Here is a 22,904-nt window from a genome sequence, read left to right as displayed (position 1 = left end):
CAAACACGCACAATTGACAGTGTCTCACTTCCATCACACACACAAATCTTCAAAAGTCTCAACTGGTAAGCCTTGCAGTGCACTCTTTTGTCATGATACACACAACTTTTCCCCCTCCAGTCTTGTGCATAGTTTGTTTGCCTTTGAAGTGAAACTGAAGTAGTTGCAAGGGATTACCCTTTTGACCGCCAAAAATACCGCCCTGCTTGCAATGTAATCCATCCATCCACATGAGGTGAAATAGGACCACACACCACCTGCCTTAAATATTTGTTGCTCTCACTTAAATTTGGTGTTCTTTCCAAAAGCACTACGCACTCCACTAGGATTGATTTGCACTTTCTAGAAATAGTGCTACTAGTCTGAATAAAAGTTTAAAGAGCTGCACTGACCTAGAAGCTAAAGAAAAAAGCACAAAACAATTCAAAATACATTTTCATGTCTGCACAACACACAAACAAAGCAAACCTGTAGATGATCAGCTGAAAATAATTCACAAATTGACAACCAATCCTGCATACAAATCATAGTTCATACACAAAAACCACCCACAAAAATGATTAAACTTAAAGTAAAAGGGATGCAAGCAAGTAACACTATAGCTTCAAATAAAAACATTGAAGGGAAAATGCCATGCATCAGAAAATTAGCAAAATCAAAGCAATGAATAATGATAATAATGTCATAATGATAATGATAATCAAGATACAATAAAAAAAATCGTAAATTTGTTTAATAAACTTTGACCAGCCAATAGTTCTGCTTGTCTCGCATTTCATAAGGAATTTTTATTTCATCTAAATCTGATTATTCAGAGTCTACAACCTCAGGATAAAAATTTTTTTTAAACTGCTTCCATCACCCAGAGGGCTTTCATGTGTTTTATTGTCTTTTTTATGCCATTTACTGATAAAATGATTTAGGCAGTCATACTTCCGGGGGACAGAACATATCTACTCCCCGTTGTTGTTTTTTGGGTCTCTTTTTATTCTTTTGTACTTCTATTCTATGCTAAAGCAAAAATTCAAATCTGATCAGTCTGCAAAATGTAACTTCTCATTCTACTGGTACAAAACAGCAGAATTCTAAAGTTTGTGTATAATTCTGAGCAAGCAAAATTAAAAGATCAGGTGAAAAAATGAAAATGAATGGTACTCACAACAGCATTGTTTCGCTCTGTTTCTACGTCTATGTCAATCATGTTGTCGTTGGGTCTCTGCAATGGAAACAAGCAGGCGATGCACAGTCAATGGATGATTGACAATGCCACAAACTCAAACAGTAGCCAGAAATACACATGGAAATAAAACAAGCCTGTTGCCATTCAATAAACAGGACATGCAAAAATTGCAAATAGATGATGTTCAGAAAGAACTCAGTCAAGTTGTTGTGGGTTAATCTGGAAAAGTAATGATTTCTCTTGTTTCCATAGAAACACTGCTCAAAGGCAAGCCTGAAATATCACATACATGTAGCTTGCCTAAGTGTTTCAATGGAAAAGCAAGAAAAAACAAGGGAAAGAAACTTCCACAACCCATTAACTTCAAACTTGACAGTTATTTCCCTTGACAGTTCTTTCCCAAATCCGTCTGTTACTTAAAACAAAATGTAGCTGATACATCAGAAACTGAACCAAAACCTAAACCTAATACTGAAAGCTAACTAAAAGTAAAACCTACTTTGAACAACTACACCAGTAAGACTAAGAGTATTAAGACATAACATTAGCCTAATGTCTAGGACTTACTGCCACAGAATCTGATGGTCTTCAACAAAACTATCATCAATCTTTTGCCCCTCATAATCATATTTCCTAATCTTTTGAAAATGTGTGCAATTCCAACAATTACGGTTTTCATTTATATTGATAGATTTGTCCAAGTTTAAATTTCCATCAAAACACCAGCATCTTATAAATCAATGATGATCTCTTCCTGTCTCGTCGGTCTTTGTGAACAGACCTGCAGTAAAACTTAAAACGAAATTCAACTATACTTTCCTTTCTTTCTTTATTTGGTGTTTAAACTTTAACGTCGTTTTCAACCACGAAGGTTATATCGCGACGGGGAAAGCGGGGGAGGGGGGGGGGGGGGGGGGGGATGGGATAGAGCCACTTGTTAATTGTTTCTTGTTCACAAAAGCACTAATCAAAAAAATTGCTCCAGGGGCTTGCAACGTAGTATAATATATTACCTTACTGGGAGAATGCAAGTTTCGAGTACAAAGGACTTAACATTTCTTACATATATACTGCTTGACTAAAATCTTTACAAACATTGACTATATTCTATACAAGAAACACTTAACAAGGGTAAAAGGAGAAACAGAATCGTCAGTCGCCTCTTACGACAAGAGAAGCTGGGGAGCATTGGGTAAATTCTTCCCTCTAACCCGCGGGGGGTAACTATACTTTCTTGCTAAACTATACTTTCCTGCTAAACCTCCCAAACCCACTAGCAAAGGTGTACCTTGTAAAACTATTGCATGCGCCAAGATTAAGTCTTAACAGGCAAATCAAAAAGTACAACTAAAACAAAGTATTAAACTATGAACAAAATCAATCATTAAATAATCATATCGTTCAATCAACAGAATCAACTTGTTTTTAATGAAAACAGAGCAATGAACTTATGAAACAACTGGGACTTTTTACAATAGCTGTTCATTTTACTGTTGCTCCTAAAATATCTTTTCAAACAATATTTTAATGTCCAAACACAAGAGATCAGAGCATCAAATTCAGAAGGCTCCAGGATTGAGAACTCCGAGTCTTTAGTCGTAATAGAAACTTTAGTATAAATGGTATTGTAGTTGCAGCATGTAAATTGTAATTCACTGATTGGGAGAGAGAAAAACACACCTAAATGTCAGTGTCTGACGAAAAACCTCCATAAAGTTTGAGGAAGTTAAATTATGTTAAGACACAAGTTTGAGGCTTGTCCAATGATACACTGGTGATGCACATGTATGTGCATGGATACATGTTTGTACACACAATCTTGTTACAACTATCCCGTGTACAAAGTCCTAGCTTTGAACACATTGTATACATGTATACGTATAAACCTTCAATAAAAGAAAGGCAAATCTTTCATAAACACAATATTGAATAACAAGATGAATCAACATGTGTTTCTCAGAGAGACAGTCTCTTGTGATTTACTTAATTTTCAGAATGGAAACAAACACAAAAGCATTTAATTTTTTTTTAATGTAAAAACTAATCTGACTGAAAATGACTCCTCACATGAGTATTGCGCTGTTTTAAAACATAAGATGCAACAACAGAAAGTAAAATGATAGGGTTTTAACAAGCAAGGTGTATAGTACCATTTTAACTAATGAGGTTACGTATCCAAGCAACTACTAAAGTTAAATAGCAAGATCTAGCCATTGAAATCTCAATCCCTGTAAAAATTAATTATGCGAGTATAACTTTGCAAAACAGCTAAATTAATAAGAAAGCAACTGACAAAAAGTATACTACATGTAGTAAAAGCTCTAACAAAAAGAAAAAAAAAAGGAAACGGAAAAAAAATCAACAACAAATGAAAATGAAAATGAAACGCATGTGAAAAATACAACTCAGTACCGCCTTTCTTCCACCATAGAGATGCCATTGCCTGTCGATGCCACACAGAAGAGCAATAGTTTGACCAAAGAATGTGCTGATGATAATGAATATTTCAACTCTTTAGACAATGAACTAGAGACATGCATGGTCTTCTTCATAACGTGATAACTGATATGTCCATGCAAATGTGATTTTAACAATGATACATTGATAATTGACCTCACATACATGTACCAAGGTCTGTGAAAGAAAGTATGTGCATGGTTGATGGCCCTTGCTGATTGTCTTGGCAAACACAATGTCAACTTACTTGTGACTCATGATCATCATAAATCAAATGAATGTGCAAAGATTTGATACAAATTGGCAGTGACTCAAAATATGGGAATACATTACAATAGTACATGTACACCCTTCCAATGATCCATGCTCACATGTTACGTTTTTCTTGAGGAGCAGTATTTTATTCTGTATTGTGTTAATATATGATCCTTTCAAAAGGACATTGGAGGAAGTAGAAGTCCTCAGACAAGAACAAACCATGAGGATGTTTTAAAAATTAAATAGTCATGTAATTAGTAACTTCACAACCTCACGCGGAAGGACATGTCTGTGTTTGTACATGTATACATGTGTACAAGTATGGAGCCAATTTTCTCAGCAACTTGCTCACATCTGGAGAAAATCCAACCTATTTTTCAAAAATGTTCAATTTCTCAAATCTTCTAGTAGAACTACCACTACCGGTAACGGATCCAGCAGACTTCTGTGTCTCTGGCATTCAATAAAACCTGATACAGCACCACAGCTAGTGGCAATCTGGAGCTAACGTCACTCTCCTGTAACTAACATTGCCGGCATATTGATTTATGGGAGGCGCCAGCGACATTTTATTTGCTAGAACTGAAACTGGAGATGGGCCGCAAACAATTTCACAGCTGGTTTCATCTTGATAGCACATGACTGGAGCCAATGTAGACCTGTCCTGGTAGAACTTTGTGAATACCACTTGCACCATCATACAGACCAATGTCACCAATGCAATATATATCTGAGGCTGTGCCAAAAGGTGCTCTGTCAGAGGGGGACATTTTATAAGAAAATAAAAGTAACAGTATCATTTCAACACTTACACAATGTGAAAGAATAGTCATTTGGACATACAATTCCAGTCTTAAAAAGATAACTCAGTAAAGCGACTTTGAGAAAATGATGTGTAATCGTAATTTTTGGGAATCTGTCGGATGTAACAATGGACATGAAAGACAAGTAAAATTAGTTGTAAACCTATATCATTTGAGCAAATTTTTACTTGTATCATTTATATAACCATGTAGCAGGTGTTTAAACTAAAATGTACTGATTGCTGATAGAAACTGAACACAATATAGTGCAATGATGATGTCATGTGTTGCATCCGACAGATAGCAATTACTAGCAGTTTGAATTCAAGAACAGCAAAGCACAGTTTTGATCAAAAACCAAGTTTATTCATTTGGTGAAGTTCTTTCATTGCTGTCAGAAACAATAACATTGATCATGCCTGGAGAAAAGATTGCCAGCCATACCATTCATCTGTCGGAGGTAACAATTTTTAGAATGGACACAAATTTTTTCTGCAAATGATGATGTCATGTGTTGCATCCGACAGTAGCAGTTTGAATTCAAGAACAGCAAAGAACAGCTAAAAACGGATCAAAATGTCCCTTTCTTTCCACAAACGGGCTAAGTTTGCGATTCCCACCATTACTCTGGCAAAACTGCTAAATTTCGGAACTTTCTGTTGACCGCAACTTACAAGAAAAAGCTGACATGGAACTGATACTTACCGCTGCGTGTTATCGATGCCATCTTGGAGGGAAAAGTGCGCGAAAGGCATTGTGGGAAGGAATGTCTTTTTACTGCGATGCGACAAACATCCGGTAGAAGTAAAATCGCGGCCAGAATTATTAAATGTTCGATCGAAACACTCTGACATGACGAAGTTACTCCGTAAAAAACATGCCTGATATAAAATATATACAACAATCAGTGCTGTTTTCACCGTTGCTAAACGTCAAACTAAGATTGCAGCACTTGTTTCTGTGTTCTTCTAGAGAGATTTCTGGAGCAAATCACTGCCGTCAACCTTTTCTGCTGGTGTGACATCTGACATGATAGGTTACGATCGTAACAGCTTTTAAAAAAACCGTTTTTCACACATTTCGGGAAGAATTTTGTTCTGCTTTTTACATTGATTAAAAAGCTGAATCTCTCCTCTTTCACCCATCTACAAAAAAATGACTCTCAACTTGAAAGATAAAGAACAAAAAATCGTTGTTTGTGGGTCCCCTAAAATGTCCCCACTTCCGGATCAACATTCGGACCTGGATCTTGTAATTATTTTGTATTTTAACCCTTTCAAAGGCCAACATGCACCTTAATGTTGTGCATGTTGTATCTTTGATATACTTTTAAGCTAAGTGAGGCTAAATCAGGAAAAATGTATGATTACAAAACAAAATATCAATGTGCAAATTTGACAGGGGTCTCCCAGAGCACCTTTTGGCACAGCCTCATCTACAGATGTACGGTGCTGATATTGCTTTACCTGTCATTGTGCTAAGACGAAAAGCAATATCACAGTACCCTACATATATAGATCTATGCATTGGTCATTTGGTGACATTGGTCTGTATGATGGTGCAAGTGGTATTCACAAAGTTCTACCAGGGCAGGTCTACATTGGCTCCAGTCATTCGCTATCAAGATGAAACCAGCTGTGAAATTGTTTGCTAGAAAAATAGACCACTGCAACTCAATATATATAATAGCCACAAACAGCTTTACAATTTTTCAAAATCTCTGAGCACTGCCTCCAGCCCACTGTTTACACCAGGCTTGTAACAGTAACACTCTGAAATTATGTAAATTGCATCCACTGTACTGTGTACAGTCTACTACTGTACTAGTAGTACATGTAGTCCTATAGTCTATAGGCAGTATTATAGTATAGGCTTGTTTCTAATAAAACCACACTTGTAAATTGATGTAATACACTCAGATTCTGTATCCATTGTGTACTTGTAAGTGTATGACATTGACATGCACAAACATAAAATGACAACAGCACGTAAGTGAGCCAGACATACACATGTATGATTTGGGGCAACCATTCGTCCATTGAGTCCCTTTGTGATTCACTAATTTAAGGTAATTTACATGAAACAACGGCTCTTGCTCTATGATCATGACAAGTACTAAACGGCAGCTGCTAACGGGATTCTCTTCTACAAGTGGCTTTTGATGTTTGGTGAAATAATGTTTTCCCAACAAAGCTCCTTCATTTGTGAATGCGTGTACAGTGGAACCCCCCTTTTAAGACCTCCAAAAATCTGAGAAAATCATGTCTTAAAAGGGGGGAGTCTTAAAAAGGGGGAGTCTTAATCGGGGGGGGTTCCACTGTACAGTATTTGTAAACTGTATGCATGCAGGTGTACACCTGCCTAAAACTAACAGTAACACAGTGAATGACACATGCCAGCGAATGACAGATGGACAGGCAAGTATACACCAACGCACACAGATCCCAGCGAATGACAGATGGACAGGCAAACTTGTATACACCCACACACACAGATCCCAGCGAATAACAGATGGACAGGCAAGTATATACTAACACACACAGATCCCAGCGAATGACAGATGGACAGGCAAGTATACACCAACACACACAGATCCCAGTGAATGACAGATGGACAGGCAAGTATACTATACACCAACGCACACAGATCCCAGCGAATGACAGATGGACAGGCAAGTATACACCAACACACACAGATCTATCCCAGTGAATGACAGATGGACAGGCAAGTATACACCAACACACACACAGATATCCTAGTGAACTGAATGACAGATGGACAGGCAAGTATACACCAACACACACAGATCCCAGTGAATGACAGATGGACAGACAAGTATACACCCACACACACAGATCCCAGCGAATGACAGATGGACAGACAAGTATACACCCACACACACAGATCCCAGTGAATGACAGATGGACAGGCAAGTATACACCCACACACACAGATCCCAGCGAATGACAGATGGACAGGCAAGTATACACCCACACACACAGATCCCAGTGAATGACAGATGGACAGGCAAGTATACACCAACACACACAGATCCCAGCGAATGACAGATGGACAGGCAAGTATACACCAACGCACACAGATCCCAGTGAATCACTGAATGACAGGCAAGTATACACCAACACACACAGATCCCAGTGAATGACAGATGGACAGACAAGTATACACCCACACACACAGATCCCAGTGAATGACAGATGGACAGACATCACAAGTACACCAACACTCACTCTATCCATCTCCAAGGGGAGAGAAAAGTTTCACTAAAAAGCTATCATCCAGAGATAGCCAGCATGCCAGGCTGCAGGCTTTCTCTCTAGTCTCAAACTTCTATTTCTAAGACAGTCTAACGCTAGTAACAGATTGCGTTTTTCAAGTCCTGGCTCCCTTCCAATTAATCTTACGCTGCAGCCTTGCTGCCAGCACAATCACTTTGCTGTTTTCATTCCAAACTTTCCTTACGTTCAAGTCTTTCATCACTCCCTGAAACACACAACTGTTCTTCCTTTCGGAGTATTATTTTGCCAAACCATTCTATTTGGGGGGGGGGGGGGGGGGGGGGATGAGGACTGCTGCTACACTGTTTCTGTCAATGAATTAATGGTGTAGTTGTAAAAGTATGAACATCAACTCAATTAGCGTGTCACAGATGAACCAACATCTCTGTCAATTAATTAATTCATTGCGTAAAACATTGAACTGAACTGTGTGAGCAACCCCAACACAAGAACGTTATTATTTGACTGTTTGTAGTGCTACTGGTGCAACACTGTTTGTGTCAATAAATAAAGTGTGTAACTGTAATACTATTACTGATAGTAATACAGTACGTAACAATTTGAACATCAAATTGATAACTTTAAACCTGACTGTCATGTCATCAGCCACTCCGTGTAAAAATTACAAACAACAATACACAGGGACAAGTTTTTATCATTACTTTTACTCTATATCCGTACCACTATCAATATCATCCCATGGCTGGACATTTGGATCGCTTCCTTCCACTCAACTGTTAAAGCTTGCAGCAAGAACGATTTTAGTTTAATACCCAGGGCAGGTGTGTGTGTTTTTACTTCAATTGTCATCAGCCACCTGTGTTCTGGCAGGACGAAAAATGTCTTTTAGTTTTAGTACTTTTCGTGCCACAGGAGTGACATTGACAAGGAGTTGGGACATGGATACCATCTTTAAATCTGGACATAAAGTTGACCTTGGCTCGTTCAGGCTGGGATTGGAATCCCTGGCCCAAGGATCATAAGTCCAGGGCTCTACCATCACTAACTGAGCTGCCAGGCCTTAACATGGAACGTCTACCTCCATACACAAAGTCATGCCATCTTCATCTACTCGCCAAATGCGAGTAAAGTTGCTGAAACAAATTGTTGGTTTGGCTAGTAAAGTTTGCTCTCTGGCTGGTAATATTTCAGAATCATTAGCCAAAGGCTAATACACAATTTTTGGGACTTTCAGGGCTGTACTAGGCCTAGGTTTTTCTCAAAACGTGTCTTTCAATTTCATACTGAACCCTGTCAGTGTCACTGTCAGTAAGTTGAGCAACACTTCCTTTCTGACTGCGTGATTAGCGATTTGAAGGAGCGCCCAGTGACACTGGGAAAGTAACATTAATTGACACAGTGGTGCAGAATCAACTTAGTCCACTGGGCCACGAAATTTGATACTCATTAAAAGATTTCCCATGTTAAGCATATTAAATAGTGTGTGTGTGTGTGTGTGTGTGTGTGTGTGTGTGTGTGTGTGTGTGTGTGTGTGTGTGTGTGGATTTCTTTCTTTATTTGGTGTTTAACGTCGTTTTCAACCACGAAGGTTATATCGCGACGAATGTGTGTGTGTGTGGATGCATTACAAGACAGAGAAAGCCCATCAGATGGATGGTATCCAGGTTTCCCAATTGCTCTGTTTCCGGCAGATTTATGTGGAGCGCGTGATGCGCACAAAAAATATTGGCGGTCCAGAAATGTCGTCTGCGCAATGATCGCGGCGGCTTTCTTGAGCCAAGGACGACCACGAACGTTGTGAGACGTCATTCGTTAGACCTCAATACATTATACTGTACAATCACCAGTTCATGTATACATGCGCACATTGAAATTTGAATACAAATGAATACTGATTAGCTGACTGACACTGAAAGTGAGTGAAAAGCAAATTGACTTAACTCTCCCATTCAAAATGTTCACTTTATGGCGAATATTAACAAGACTTACATTAGGCCAAAAAAAAAAATTGTCTGTTTAGGGTAACATGACCAAAAAAAGTAGGGTCGGTAGGTAGGTAGGTTTTTTTTTTTTTTTTTTTTTTTTTTTTTTTTGTGTGTGTAAATGTTGGCTGAACATTCACTTCTTATATTTGATGAATACATGTTTCAAAACTAACGTATAAATAAAACAGAGAGAAAGGGAGAGAAAGAAACGCCAAATGTCTCTTTTTAGCATTTTTACCTCTTTTTTTTTCTTTTTTTTTTTTGAAATCAAAAAAAGTTTTTGGGTCGGCGCCAAATCGATAGGGTCGGTCGGGTTACCCTAAACAGACAATTTTTTTTTTTTGGCCTTAGATTTAGAGACACTGAGTCAGTGACAGCAAATGAGTAATGCCCATTGAAGTTTGTCTGATACACTAATGTCAGTTAAACTGGTCAAAAGGACAAGACAGCATCTGTTTAAATCAAATCTTCAATTAAAAAAAAACCGACGTGACTGACACTGTGAGTGTGACAGTGACAGAAAGAAAAATAAATTGAAGTTAACTCTCCTATTCTAAATGTTCACTGTATGCCGAACATTAATTACTCACACATTAGTAAATATCAGAGACACTGAACAAATGAGTGATGCACTGGTGCCAGTAAAAGTAGAGACGGGTGACTGATAGTGATACACTGATCAATGTCAGTTAAATTTGTCAAAAGGACAATCATTATTCAATGAATGGACAAGACAGCATCTTTAATTACAAAAGAGCTGTGAACAAATCAACTGACTAAAACGTCAAAACTCTGTGCACATTCATGACATTTTTCACTCGTTCCTACCCATCAAAATACGTACCTAACACTCCTCTACATCCCACCAGCCCTCCCACCATTGTCAAATTTAAAACGCTGAATCAGTATCACTATCAGTGAATGAAGTAAATACCTGAATCCTTACGTCGATTCGGTGAATGGGTTTAAACTTTAATTAAAGTGCATAACAAAAACAGCATCACATCATCAGAAATTCCCGAAAAGAGACGAATCTTACTCTCAGAATACTAGTCAAGACTAACTCTTCGGTGTTCCAAATGACTGGACAGGTACAAACTACGTAGAATGCGTGCGTGACCCCAAAAGCAGTGAAGAGAAGCGAAAATGAAAAACAAACAAGTCACAAAACAGCAAGATCACGAGAAGAAACGAAAAAAAACATGAGCTACTGATTCTTTTCCTCGCAGACGATACAAACGAAAAAAATGTCAACGTGAAAATGGGCATGTTTTTTAGAGGAATGAGATAAAATGATCCAAGTGTTTGTTTTTTGTTCCCTTACCTCGCTATTCCAGTCGTCCCATCGATGTCTACCTCCATTCTGTTGGGCGCTCGTTAATACAAACAAAGCCACAAGGCCGCAAATAATCCTCCAAGGCATCACACAGAACTGTCTGTTGTCAACCCTCGGTATATCCTGGTTGACACTGAACACTAAAACCACAGAAAACCTGAAATAAAGAACGAAAAGTTCACACCAGCACAAAGATCCTCAGCACTTTCCTACCATTGCCATGAACTGAGACTCCACTTTCGCAAGCGTGTATTCCTACGCTGAAAAAATCAGTCTTGATCTCTCACAGAAAAGAAATTATTCTCCGTTCCACACAAATAAACGATTAAGTTAACGTCTCAAAAAGAAAAAGAAAAGACGACATACATGCAATAATCATCAAGTATTTGGGGGTACTATTTCTTCAACACAATTTTCTCACTTCCGCTGAGTGAAGATAGTAAGGAACCGATAACTCAGAGTCTGTTTCAGAAATGCGTCTCGAGTTTTTTCCCTTCAAGAAGTACCGTATTCATTCCGTGCGACACACACTGACACACACAGGCGGCATGCGGGCAGGACAAATCCATAGTCAGTTTCTCCGAAAGACTAAAGTGCAAAAGAAGAACGTTTAACATAAAAGAAGAAGTGTGTGTCAGTGTGTGTCAGTGTATGGGCGTGTCGCTGAGTGTGTGAGTGACAGTTTAGGCCTGTCATAGTGAGTGAGTGTGTATGCAATGTGTGTGTGTGTGTGTGTGTGTGTTAGTGTGTGTGTGTAGGTGTGGGTGTGTGTCTGTGTGTTTGTCAGTGTGTGTCAGAGTGTGCGTATGTATATGTGTACTGTATGTGTGTGTATGTATGTGTGTGTTTGTGAAATAACTTGATAATTAAACAACAAAAACATCGACAACAACAACAACAATTACAACAACAAAAACTTTAACAACAACAATATTGATAATGATAATAATAATAATAATAATAATAATAATAATAATAATAATAATAATAATAATAATAATGATAATAATAATAATAATAATAATAATAATAATAGTATATTAAAAAGAGTCAAATAACTACAACTGATAATTAATTTTCTGGCTTTGGCCGTGTTTCGCAAGTGTTGTAATTTGTATATTTCAGCATCAAAAAACAAGAAAGGTAAGTTGTTGGAACGTTTGTTATTGACAAAACAATGCGTTACAATCTAAAACATATCGACCCAACGTCCTTTAAATGCACAGAAAAACAATTAGTAACAAGAACTTAGCCGCTTGATGGAATGTACGGCCGCTTGTTGGGAAAGTCACAAACAAGCGGCCGTTCATTCCATCAAGCTAAGTTCTTGTTACTGTTTGTTTGTCTGTGCACTTAAAAAACCGTTAAGTCAATATATTTGTGACTGTAACGTATTGTTTTGTCAATAACAAACGTTCCAACAACTTACCTTTCTTGGGGTTTTTTTATTCTGAAATTTGGAACGTTGGCAGTCTCTTTGTTTCTGGATTTGTTTCAGTATTTCAGCAAATCCAAAAACAAAGAGACTGCCAACGTTCCAAAATTCAGATTAAAAAAACAAGAGGTGAACGTTTGGTTATTGACAAAACAATACATTCACAACGGTCTTTTTTTCATTCATTCGCTCGGCTTCCTGACGTGTGGGCGAAAGAAAAGATTTGTGTGAATATTTGTTTGTCTGTTCACTTAAAAGACCGTTGGGTCGAAATATTTGTGAATGTATTGTTTTGTCAATAACAAACGTTCCAACAACCTACCTTTCTTGGGTTTTTTATTCAGTATTTCAGCGTCTATACTTACTCCGAATCACAGCTCACAGAATCTGCATTGATAAACTGACTTCACTCAGATATTAGTCTCACTGGTCACTGATGGATTTTTATAGTTCACGAAACAAACACCAACTGGCAAGAAATAATGACAATGCTTCGATATATTCTTATCGAATGTAGCTTCAGAACACAAAGTAAGTTCAGTCCTGTAAATCGTAAAAGTTTTTGAAGAGCAACTGACCGAACGTGGATCCAGTAGTCAGAAAATAAAAGTCCTATCAAGTCTAGCTTCAGAACACAAATAAGATCAATCCAGTCAGTAATCGTCAATAGTTTTTGAAGAGCAACCTTCGTGGGTCCAGTAGTTGAAATGAAAGCGGCCTATCAAGTCTAGCTTCAGAACTCAAATACTGAAGATCAGTCCAGTAACTGTAGAAAGCTTTTGAAGTGGAACTTAACGTAGGCCTGGTCAGTTTTAACTTTTATCTCTGTGGTTTCCCGAAGATCGTTTTCATGCGTGGTCGTGCACGCAGTGAGCACTCAGTTATGACGTAAGTACGGTAAAAGCTGGCAGCCGGATTTGGTTTCGGTTATTTCCCTCGTCAATGTAACGCTGATCTGAAACCATTAAACCCGAAGTGTATTTTGAGATCAGCGGTTACGTCAGACTTCCGTACAAAAACATATATTGTACTAGAGTGTCAGTCGGCGAGTCCAGCAATCGATAGGGAAGTGTATATGAAGGTCACAGAAAGCCACAACCATAGACCTAGTTTCTGCGTTTGACAAGTGTTTTGATGTATGTCAGTTTTAATTTTGAACACGTCATGGTTCAAAGTCTTCCTTGCTTTGAACAGTCATGAATAATGACACGTTCACAGGGGAGGGGGAGGGGGGTGGCTTTTTAATTTTTATTATTATAAGTGTTATCATTGGTTTGTTTGTTTGGGGATCGTTTTAGGGAGGTGGGGTGTTTTTCGGGGGTTGTCCAGGTTTTTTTTTTTTTTTTTTTTTTGGGGGGGGGGGATGGCCCGGGTAGGGGGGGGGGGGGTGACGGTAAAGTATGGCTTTCATAATTGTTTTCTTGTTCAAGCCATTGTCTTTCTAGGTCTGGAACGCCGAAGAAGAAGAAGAAGAAGTCTTTCTAGGTGTTTTTGATAATGGTGTTTGCGATTTGTTGATGTAAATGCAGGCAAACCTTGGTCCCTGTGGTGTCAATAAACTTCATACAATATCATCATATACAATCTTGATTAACACTTCTTTTTATTCCATGCCATTCCATTCTTCTCATACCATCCTGAAGAAGGCAAGAGAGAGAAATGTAAGCTTTAAACTCTCACGGCAAAGCCATTAGGGGCATGTGAGACGGGAAAACCCGGCTTCAGTGTATAAACAAAATAAAAATGCAGGGGGGGGGGGGGGGGGGTTGTAGACAGCTGGCTGCCGGCTGCTAAAGGAGACCTGAAATGGGCCAGGGACCGGGTTGGGTCGTCTTGGGTCAGTAACAGTGCTGTAATGGTTACTGTATGGGCTGATGGCCGACTGACCGGACACCGGGGCTTCATATTTTTGCATTCATGTCAGTATTCGTCTTTCCAAGGCCTAAGACTTTCGCTGTGACCCTGGGATCTCAGTTTTCGTGCGCATGCGTGCACACGGGGGTGTTCGGAAACCGAAGAGAGTCACACTGCACAAAGTTGACTCTGGGACACACATCCCGCGCCAAACGGCTTGGGGGTTGAACCCACGCTGATAGTAACAACCGGTTTTAAAGCTAGCGCCTCTACCGACTGGGCAAACTCCCCACCCAATATGTTGGGGTCAAGAAGTTCCATGGAGGGCGGGGGGTATGGCCCGGAGTAACACATCGTGTTTGCTCAGAAGCTGGCAGTCAGTGCTACCAAATGTCGTCTGTCAGTGTCTACCATTCGGTGGTGACTTAACTGAGCGGAAGGCAGTTACGGACATGCCGAAATATTGATTTAAACGTACCCAGCCTGGTTACTGGTGTGTTTTCTTTTTATTTAACTCTTCTTTTGTATAATACACTGACGTACACAACTCTGAAATTATCAATCGAGTCAATGTCCACTTTTCGTTTAAAGTCTAGTGTAGACCACGTTTTGCTAATTTTGTACCAAGAACAATAGAAATTGATATATCCAAACCGGCCGCCGACATTTTTGTTTCAACTACACTTTTACAATTTCAACTTTAGAAATTGCCATGTGAAAAATAACTACAATCATGTCAGAGTACAAAACAACTGAAATTATGACGCAGTCTGCATTAAAGACTAATTAAAATCCTGCACGATATATCCGTGTGTAACCAGCTCAGTTGATCTTTAAAGCTTGGAAATAAATGAAACAAAAGCAGGTCTTGGCGTACCCGGAATTCCGGTGAAGAATCGCGCATGATTATTATACCCGGGCAACACCGACTCCTCGGTCATTATTCTTCACAGCGCTAAAAATAGCTCTCCGCCTTCAAAGCAGCTCGGGGCATACCCGGAATTCCAGTGTTTAACAGGGTCGGTAGATTGTTCTGTTTACATTAATAGCTTTTTTTGTCGTTGAGGAAAACTACTCGGGTGCGTTTCGGTGGGGTATTAACAGTACAGTGGAGTGACGTCGTTGGAGGTTTGTCGTTGTAATAATTACGGGGTAGACTAAGGATTAAGATTAAGGACTACCCGGAATGAAGATTTTGTCCCAGTCTAAAATAATCTGAGTAATGTTTTCTTTTCGGAGGGTCTAGGGTTTCAAGGTGGAGAGTATCTGTGGGTAAGACAGAAAGTGCACTGGGGAAGAGAAACTGACATTGGTGTCCCACGGTAGTACTTATGGGTTTTTTTCCAGAGAGAGAGAGAGAGAGAGGGGTCGAGGGATAAGGAGAGAGGGAGAGGGAGGGGGGGGGGGGGAGTGAGAGAAGGAGAGAGAGCGTGAGTTGGACAGAGATTGATGAACACAGATAGAGAGAGAAAAAACATGTTGACCTTCAAGAAAACAAAAACAAAAACACACACACGCTAGCACGTACCCACACACACGCGCACACACACACACACGCACGCTAGCACGTATCCACGTCACACGCACGCACACACACGTACACACACACACATACACGCACGCACACACACACATACACACACACGCGCGCTAGCACGTACCCACATACACGCGCACACACACACACACACACCGTGGCACTCACACACACACACACACCGTGGCACACACACACACACACACACAAAGTCCGTCGCAATATAACCTTCGTGGTTGAAAACGACGTTAAACACCAAATAAACAAACAAACACACAAAATCTTCAAGATGCAAGTTTTAATGTTTGGGACCAAAATCCTTGGCATGCTGGTTACACTGTATCACAAACAGTAACCTATGTTAATCCTTGGCCTGTTGGTTACACAGTATCACAAACAGTAACCTATGTTAATCCTTGGCATGCTGGTTACACAGTATCACAAACAGTAACCTATGTTAAACCTTGGCATGTTGGTTACACAGTATCACAAACAGTAACCTATGTTAAACCTTGGCATGCTGGTTACACAGTATCACAAACAGTAACCTATGTTAAACCTTGGCATGTTGGTTACACAGTATCACAAACAGTAACCTATGTTAATCCTTGGCCTGTTGGTTACACAGTATCACAAACAGTAACCTATGTTAAACCTTGGCATGTTGGTTACACAGTATCCCAAACAGTAACCTACGTTAAACCTTGGTCTAAAACTAAAGTGTGTATAGTCGGAGAACTGTGATGTGCAAATTTCTATGAAGTGAAACTGGTAACTAATCATTGTACAAATTGCACAAGGAAAAAAACCTCAACAAATACAACAACCAAATTCACAGGGTAACAGAACATTTGAGAGGGTTCCTTATTAAATGTGACACTCCACCACGGAATGAGTCGCATGTCACCTTTGCTTGATTTTCATATTTTTACATTTTCCTAAAGAGTGTTTTACGCTCTATCCAGTGGTGAAAACCGTTTCAGAAAAGAGCGAACACTTTTCGAGTTATAAACCTGTGACTAAGGTGACCCTCACACTGTTACCACAAGTCCCCCCCCGGTGTCACGATTTCATCTTTCGCCTGTGTACATATTTCCCCCTCGACATATATACTCAAGACTGAAATGTTGTTTACTGGTAAAATTAAGAAGTGAAATTATTTATGGACGAAAAGCATGTCAGTTTCTTGCATGTGAAGAAAATTGGTGGTAAATTTTAATAGATTTCACCCCAAAAATCGAATTCTTCGAAAACGTCTACTGAGTGGTTACGTCCCTTGAGTAAGAAGGAAAACATTTTAGGATGAATCAAATTTCTAAGTTAAATAAAACAAATTGGTTGGACAAATTTGGCCCCATGAATGTAAGGTACACAAGGTCGCTCATCAGTACTATCGAAGGGTGTTTTTTTGTTCAGTGTAGAGTTTATACTAGATCAACGAGGCCGAGAAGCGAAATATCAACACGGCGAAAGATGAAAACGTCACACCGGCCCGGACTTATATTGAGCCTAGCGCAGAACCGCGCGAGGTGACATGCGACTCATTCCGTGGTGGAGGGTCACAAATGACAACACTAAAACCTGCGAACCTGATACAAGTTAAAACCAGATCTGAAGAATTTGAATACTGAAACAGGCGAAACAAAACGTTATTTAAAGTCACAATCGTTTCCGTGGAAACAGATCGGCACAGATTTGGCCAAACTTTTACATTGGTTTAAGCGGGTTTTTAATTCATTTTCTCTGTACACACGTTTCAGACAAAAACAATGATTATAGAACAATAACAAGCAGGCTGCTTATGGACACGTTCTAAGCTTTTACAGTCAAGCTAAGGCCAAACAAAAATATATGGACGTGAAAAAAGATAGGGTCGGTAGGTCGGCTCTTCTTTTTTACATTTAGTCAAGTTTTGTGTGTGTTTTTTTTGATTTTGTAAATGTAGTCGATTTTAAAGGAGGTTACTTTCCTTAGTCTCAGTATGGTTCGCAAAATGTGCCAAAAGTTTTTTTGGTTTTTTTTTAGAAATGAAAAACAAATTTTAGGGTCGGCGGTAAAAAATAGGGTCGGTCGGGTTACCCTAAACCCACATATATTTTTATTTGGCTTGCATACATACCGAAAGTCAACATGCTGACTTCTTCTTTTACAGATCACTGTTTCAATCTCAATCTAGGGGGTCATTAACGTCCTCACAGGAAATTTTCCTTTCAGGGACATGAGTTGATAATACGCTAAAAGCGATCACTATTTCGTGAAATAATTCCATTAAATACCATTGGAGTTCGTTGAAGAAATGAATTCACACCCAACAACCAAATGACTGTGTCCAGAGAGCACCCTGCAGGCTGTTCATTTTTGGTATGTGTCCAAGTGGATTTATAGATTATCCCAGGTAAAAGCCTGGCCAAATCTCAGACAGTGCGTCGAGTTGTTTGTACTTGAGGGATTGTTTAAATAAAAAGAAAACACACCAGTAACCAGGTTAGGTACGTTTATTTCTTTTATCAATATTTTGGCACTTTTTTTTTCTTCACACAATATTGAGGGACTGTGTCCTTGTTTCGCTTGTCTGTTTTGTTGTTGTTGTTGTTGTTGTTGTTGTGTGTGTGTCTGTGGGGGGGGGGGTTAGTGTTAGTGTGTGTATGTGTGCATGTGTACGAGCGTGCGCGCGTGTGTGTGTGTGTGTGTGTGTGTGTGTGTGCCGTGCTTCACTGAGGAGGAGTCTGCAAATGTGTGTGTGTGTGTGTTTTTAGCTGTGTTTTTTTTTAGTACTAGAAAGTGTTTTTATTCAAGGACAGTGTGGAGAAATGATTCAATCAGGCACACAAACAAACACACCCCTCAGTGACGATATCACAGGTGTTTTCCTGTGTTCATTCACTTGAGAAGACTGAGGAAAAGTAATGTTGCAATCTCATCTCTTCAGACACTCAACAGGCAGCATGACAACGGGACACCTGCTGCAGACTTGCCCACAACACGATGGCCTCAGGAGCCAGATCTGGGCGGAGGCGACCACGGTGCAAGGGAAGCTCTATGGCAGTCTGGACGACCTACAGCGCACGGCAACATTTGCGCGGAGAACCGGCGTTTTCATCTGAGTGATCGACTAGAAGAAGAAGAAGACACTCATCTATTTTAATCAGTTTCGCACGCGACACAGGCACATGCACGTAGACACTTTTCTCAAGGGCAAAATTGAAAAGAGAAGAAAACATTCGACGAAAAATGCCATGCACGTTTCAGAATAACTTAAAAATAAATGTTTTAACAGTGATTCAAATTTAAGTACAATATCCCCCCCACACACACACACATACCCTCAACACATACTCACACACACAGTCACTGCCACGTAGACATTTATGGACGGAGAAAAACGTGTTACTATTATTTATGACAAATAATAAATGCCGCGACTATTTGGACGGAATTCGAAAATTTATCACAACAAAAATCACAACACTGCATATAGATAACATTTAAAATAAAGGACAAAAAACTATCACGTCTGACCCCAAACATTTGAGACTTTAAATATCTTTTCCTGTGGCTTTACGACGTTTCCGTCAGCGAAACCGCCGCGATAATAAAACACAATCATGATACTATCAATTACACACACACACACACACACACACACACACACGCCCGTCCCGCGCATCCACACAAACACACACAGGAAGTACACACGCGAAAACCACTCGCTGACACAAACAAGTGGGTTTTTTTAACCACGTTGCAGCAATGGAGAAAGAAAACATGCCTGTGAATAATGAATACCGATTTTAGGCAAATGCTCGTGCAATGTTTTAAAGGCATACAACACATCCAATAATCATGAAACACAAGAAATTAGTTAGTGAACAGATGTGACGACTTAGCACCAGCAGCAAGTACTGACATTTTTCATTTCACAACCTGAAGTATTACTCGGGATAAAAGTCAAGAAAACTCTCCCTCTCTCTCTCTCTCTCTCTCTCTCTCTCTCTCTCTCTCTCTCTCTCTCTCTCTCTCTCTCTCTCTCTCTCTCTCTCTCTCTCTCTTTCATACACACTCTTGAAGACGCAGGGATTGGCTTGGGCGTCGGTCATCGGTCTTTTGCCATGTTAAATTCGGAAAAGACCGACACACATGGGTCTCAATCCGTCAGTTGACCGATAGACATGCAGCAGTCAGTCAGCTCGTCTTATTTTGTCGAAAAAGAAAAACAATGCAACCAACATCATTGGATGGGGGTCATTCAGTTTGTTTTTTTTAGTCCCGTGGCGGAAGGAAAGTTTTTTTCTTGACTGATTGGTTTGCAAAATGACTGATTGATTCATGGCTGAGTCAGTCAATGGACCTCTAGTGGACAAAACCCAAGCCAATCCCTGACTTAGACGGTGCAATTTTGAGTACGTTATAAAAAAAATCAATGGTACAGACATCAAACACGTGCACAACAAAACCAACACAATATCGGTCTCTGTATGAGACACATGGGAAAAACGATGATCAATATTTCGATTTATATCACAAAATAAAAATGTATAAACAACCAACAACAGGCAATAATGAAAACAAATCAATTTATGTAACTAACTAGACATACCTCATACATTTAAAAAATATAAACAATTCAGCAAAACAACGCTTTACTGAAAATACAGATACAATTCTCTCCCAAGTGAGACACCGTGGATCCACTTTTGGCAAGCGACGCGGCGAGTGACGTCATTATCGTTGTAATCAGTGTCAAGGCACAAAAACTGCTGACGCAGCCAATCTGAATGTCTTTCAAATCTCAAAAATAGTCTATATTCCACCTGGGAGCTACATGAAATCATTTTCAATTCATTTCTTCAGATAAAGGATCCTGAAATCCCCGATTTTTGCTAAAATTACTTTTAGTGAGTTTTATACACATACTATTTAATGCTGATTTTGACTAACAGACACCCCCCCAAATAACAAAAAAATAAATTAAAAAATAAAAAATAAAAAACCATCAGCTGTTTCTCTTAAATGTGACCCTCCACCACGAAATGAGTCGCATGTCACCTCGCGCGGTTCTGCGCTGGGCTTAATATAAGTCCGGGGAGTGTCTTGTAACAGTGTGAGGGTCACCTTAGTCACAGGCTTGTAACTCAATCAGTTTTTGGTCTTTTCTAAAACGGTTTTCACCACTGGATAGAGCATAAAAAACTCTTTAGGAAAATGTAAAAATATGAAAATCATGCAAAGGTGACATGCGACTCATTTCGTGGTGGAGGGTCACAAATGTACAATAACAACAAAACCGTAAATAATAAAATCACCCGATGTCTAGCAATTGTTTGTTGCGTTTTCTTGGTGGATCAGCTTTAGTCACAGTTCGTGGTATGGTCTATATATTCATCTCGGAATTCACGTTTTAACGTTTCCCATCTGCCTTTCGTTGTCATATATCGATCTGATTCGAAGCTGGCGACATTCTTTGCTAATTTTACTTTTGCGTTTCTCTTTTTCATTTTCACGGGGGGAAAAGAAAGTAAGCTTATCTGCGTCGGTGTGTATTCTCAATGTCGTCAATACTTGACGACCACAGAAAATGTGTGTTGGAATTTTGGAGTTTGTTTTTTAAATCAATAACAAAAATCGTCATACTTCTGATTTCGAAAGGTATTTCCACGACATTTATTTCAAATCAATTACACATTTACATCGACATGTCCAAGGATTCAATTTTCAGGTTCATGTTAAAAAAAAAAAGTTTCTAAGATTATACGTAACTGGGTATGCCAGATTAGACGGTACCCATAGATAATGAGCACCGATATTTATTATCTAAATGTACATTTCTCTCTCTTTTTGTTCGTTTGTTGTAAACACACATCACACCAGCAGTATTTTTAAATTCATATTTTCATGGTTTGAACATTTGCGGCCCTATGCGCATCCCCGTTCGTAGCGGGATAAGGAAAGGTTTGAATATTCAGATTCCGTATCAATGAAAAGTATTTGTTGCTGCCTTTCACTTTCGTTGATCAACCAATAAAAAGCCGACTGAGTAAAACAGATTTTTTTCTCAAAAACACCACATAAACAGCGTATTATGCTATGAATTTCCCAGTATGAAGTAACCAGCTGATGTAAAAACTAATTACTAATTTTCATTGAATACGGGTTGTTGAAAACGTTCCACCAGTTGGCTAAAACTGAGTCAACAAGGACATATTTTCTGTACACCGTTGTGGACGGAAGAACTTTGGACTCAATATTGACCGACTTTATTTTCCTTATTGTACAGAAAATTGAAATGACAGTGACACTAACGACTTCATTCTATCAGAGACTGTAAAGTACACAGTCACGACTGTAGAGTACACAGTCCGTGTAATCTACAGTCTCTGATTCTATTATCCAGTTCTCAATCAGATGCCCTTTCCCCCCTAGTGAGTGTGGACCAAAATGGGGAGGGGGGGAGATGGAAAGGGATCTAAATGAATCATTTCCTCACCTGTATTATCTTATCCTTATTTGACCATCCCTTTTCAACACACACACATCATTCAACTGCATTATTTAACGTTATTTAACAATCCTTATTCAACACACACATCATTCAACTGTATAATGTGATCCTTCTTAAACACACATATCCTTCAACTTAGTGTCAACAGCACATTGTCTTTTGCACAGAATCTCTGTTCAAAGGAGAGTCCAGCACTTGATATTCGTGATTCTGAATGTTAGAATGGTTCTGAGTAACAGGCAATGATACTCAAAACTGAAGGTCAAAATCTCCGTTGAGAAGTGGAGAATTGAGCACTCCACA

At 39.2% G+C, this 22,904-nt stretch overlaps 2 protein-coding genes across 2 annotated transcripts in view; both read right to left on the bottom strand.

Annotated features, from left to right (window-relative positions):
• The window catches only part of LOC138979684 (uncharacterized), a 41,218-nt gene extending 29,557 nt beyond the window's left edge, over positions 1-11,661 (bottom strand). The window contains exons 1-3 of the mRNA XM_070352404.1: positions 11,643-11,661; positions 11,265-11,433; positions 1,160-1,216 (exon numbers count right to left, since the gene is read on the bottom strand). Coding sequence (XP_070208505.1) covers positions 1,160-1,216; positions 11,265-11,433; positions 11,643-11,644 — 228 coding nt within the window. The 5' untranslated portion in view covers positions 11,645-11,661. The remainder of the gene's footprint in view (positions 1-1,159; positions 1,217-11,264; positions 11,434-11,642) is intronic.
• Positions 11,662-18,863: 7,202 nt separating this feature from the next.
• The window catches only part of LOC138980656 (uncharacterized), a 118,454-nt gene continuing 114,413 nt past the window's right edge, over positions 18,864-22,904 (bottom strand). Inside the window, exon 24 of the mRNA XM_070353566.1 lies at positions 18,864-22,904. This exon is cut by the window's right edge and continues 433 nt beyond it. The gene's annotated coding sequence lies outside the window, so the exon portion shown is untranslated.

This window comes from Littorina saxatilis, linkage group LG11 (genome assembly GCF_037325665.1).
Source record: "Littorina saxatilis isolate snail1 linkage group LG11, US_GU_Lsax_2.0, whole genome shotgun sequence".
NCBI lineage: Eukaryota > Metazoa > Mollusca > Gastropoda > Littorinimorpha > Littorinidae > Littorina > Littorina saxatilis.
The sequence above is the reverse complement of the archived record's forward strand: the minus strand, read 5'-3'. Positions and strand labels throughout refer to the sequence as shown.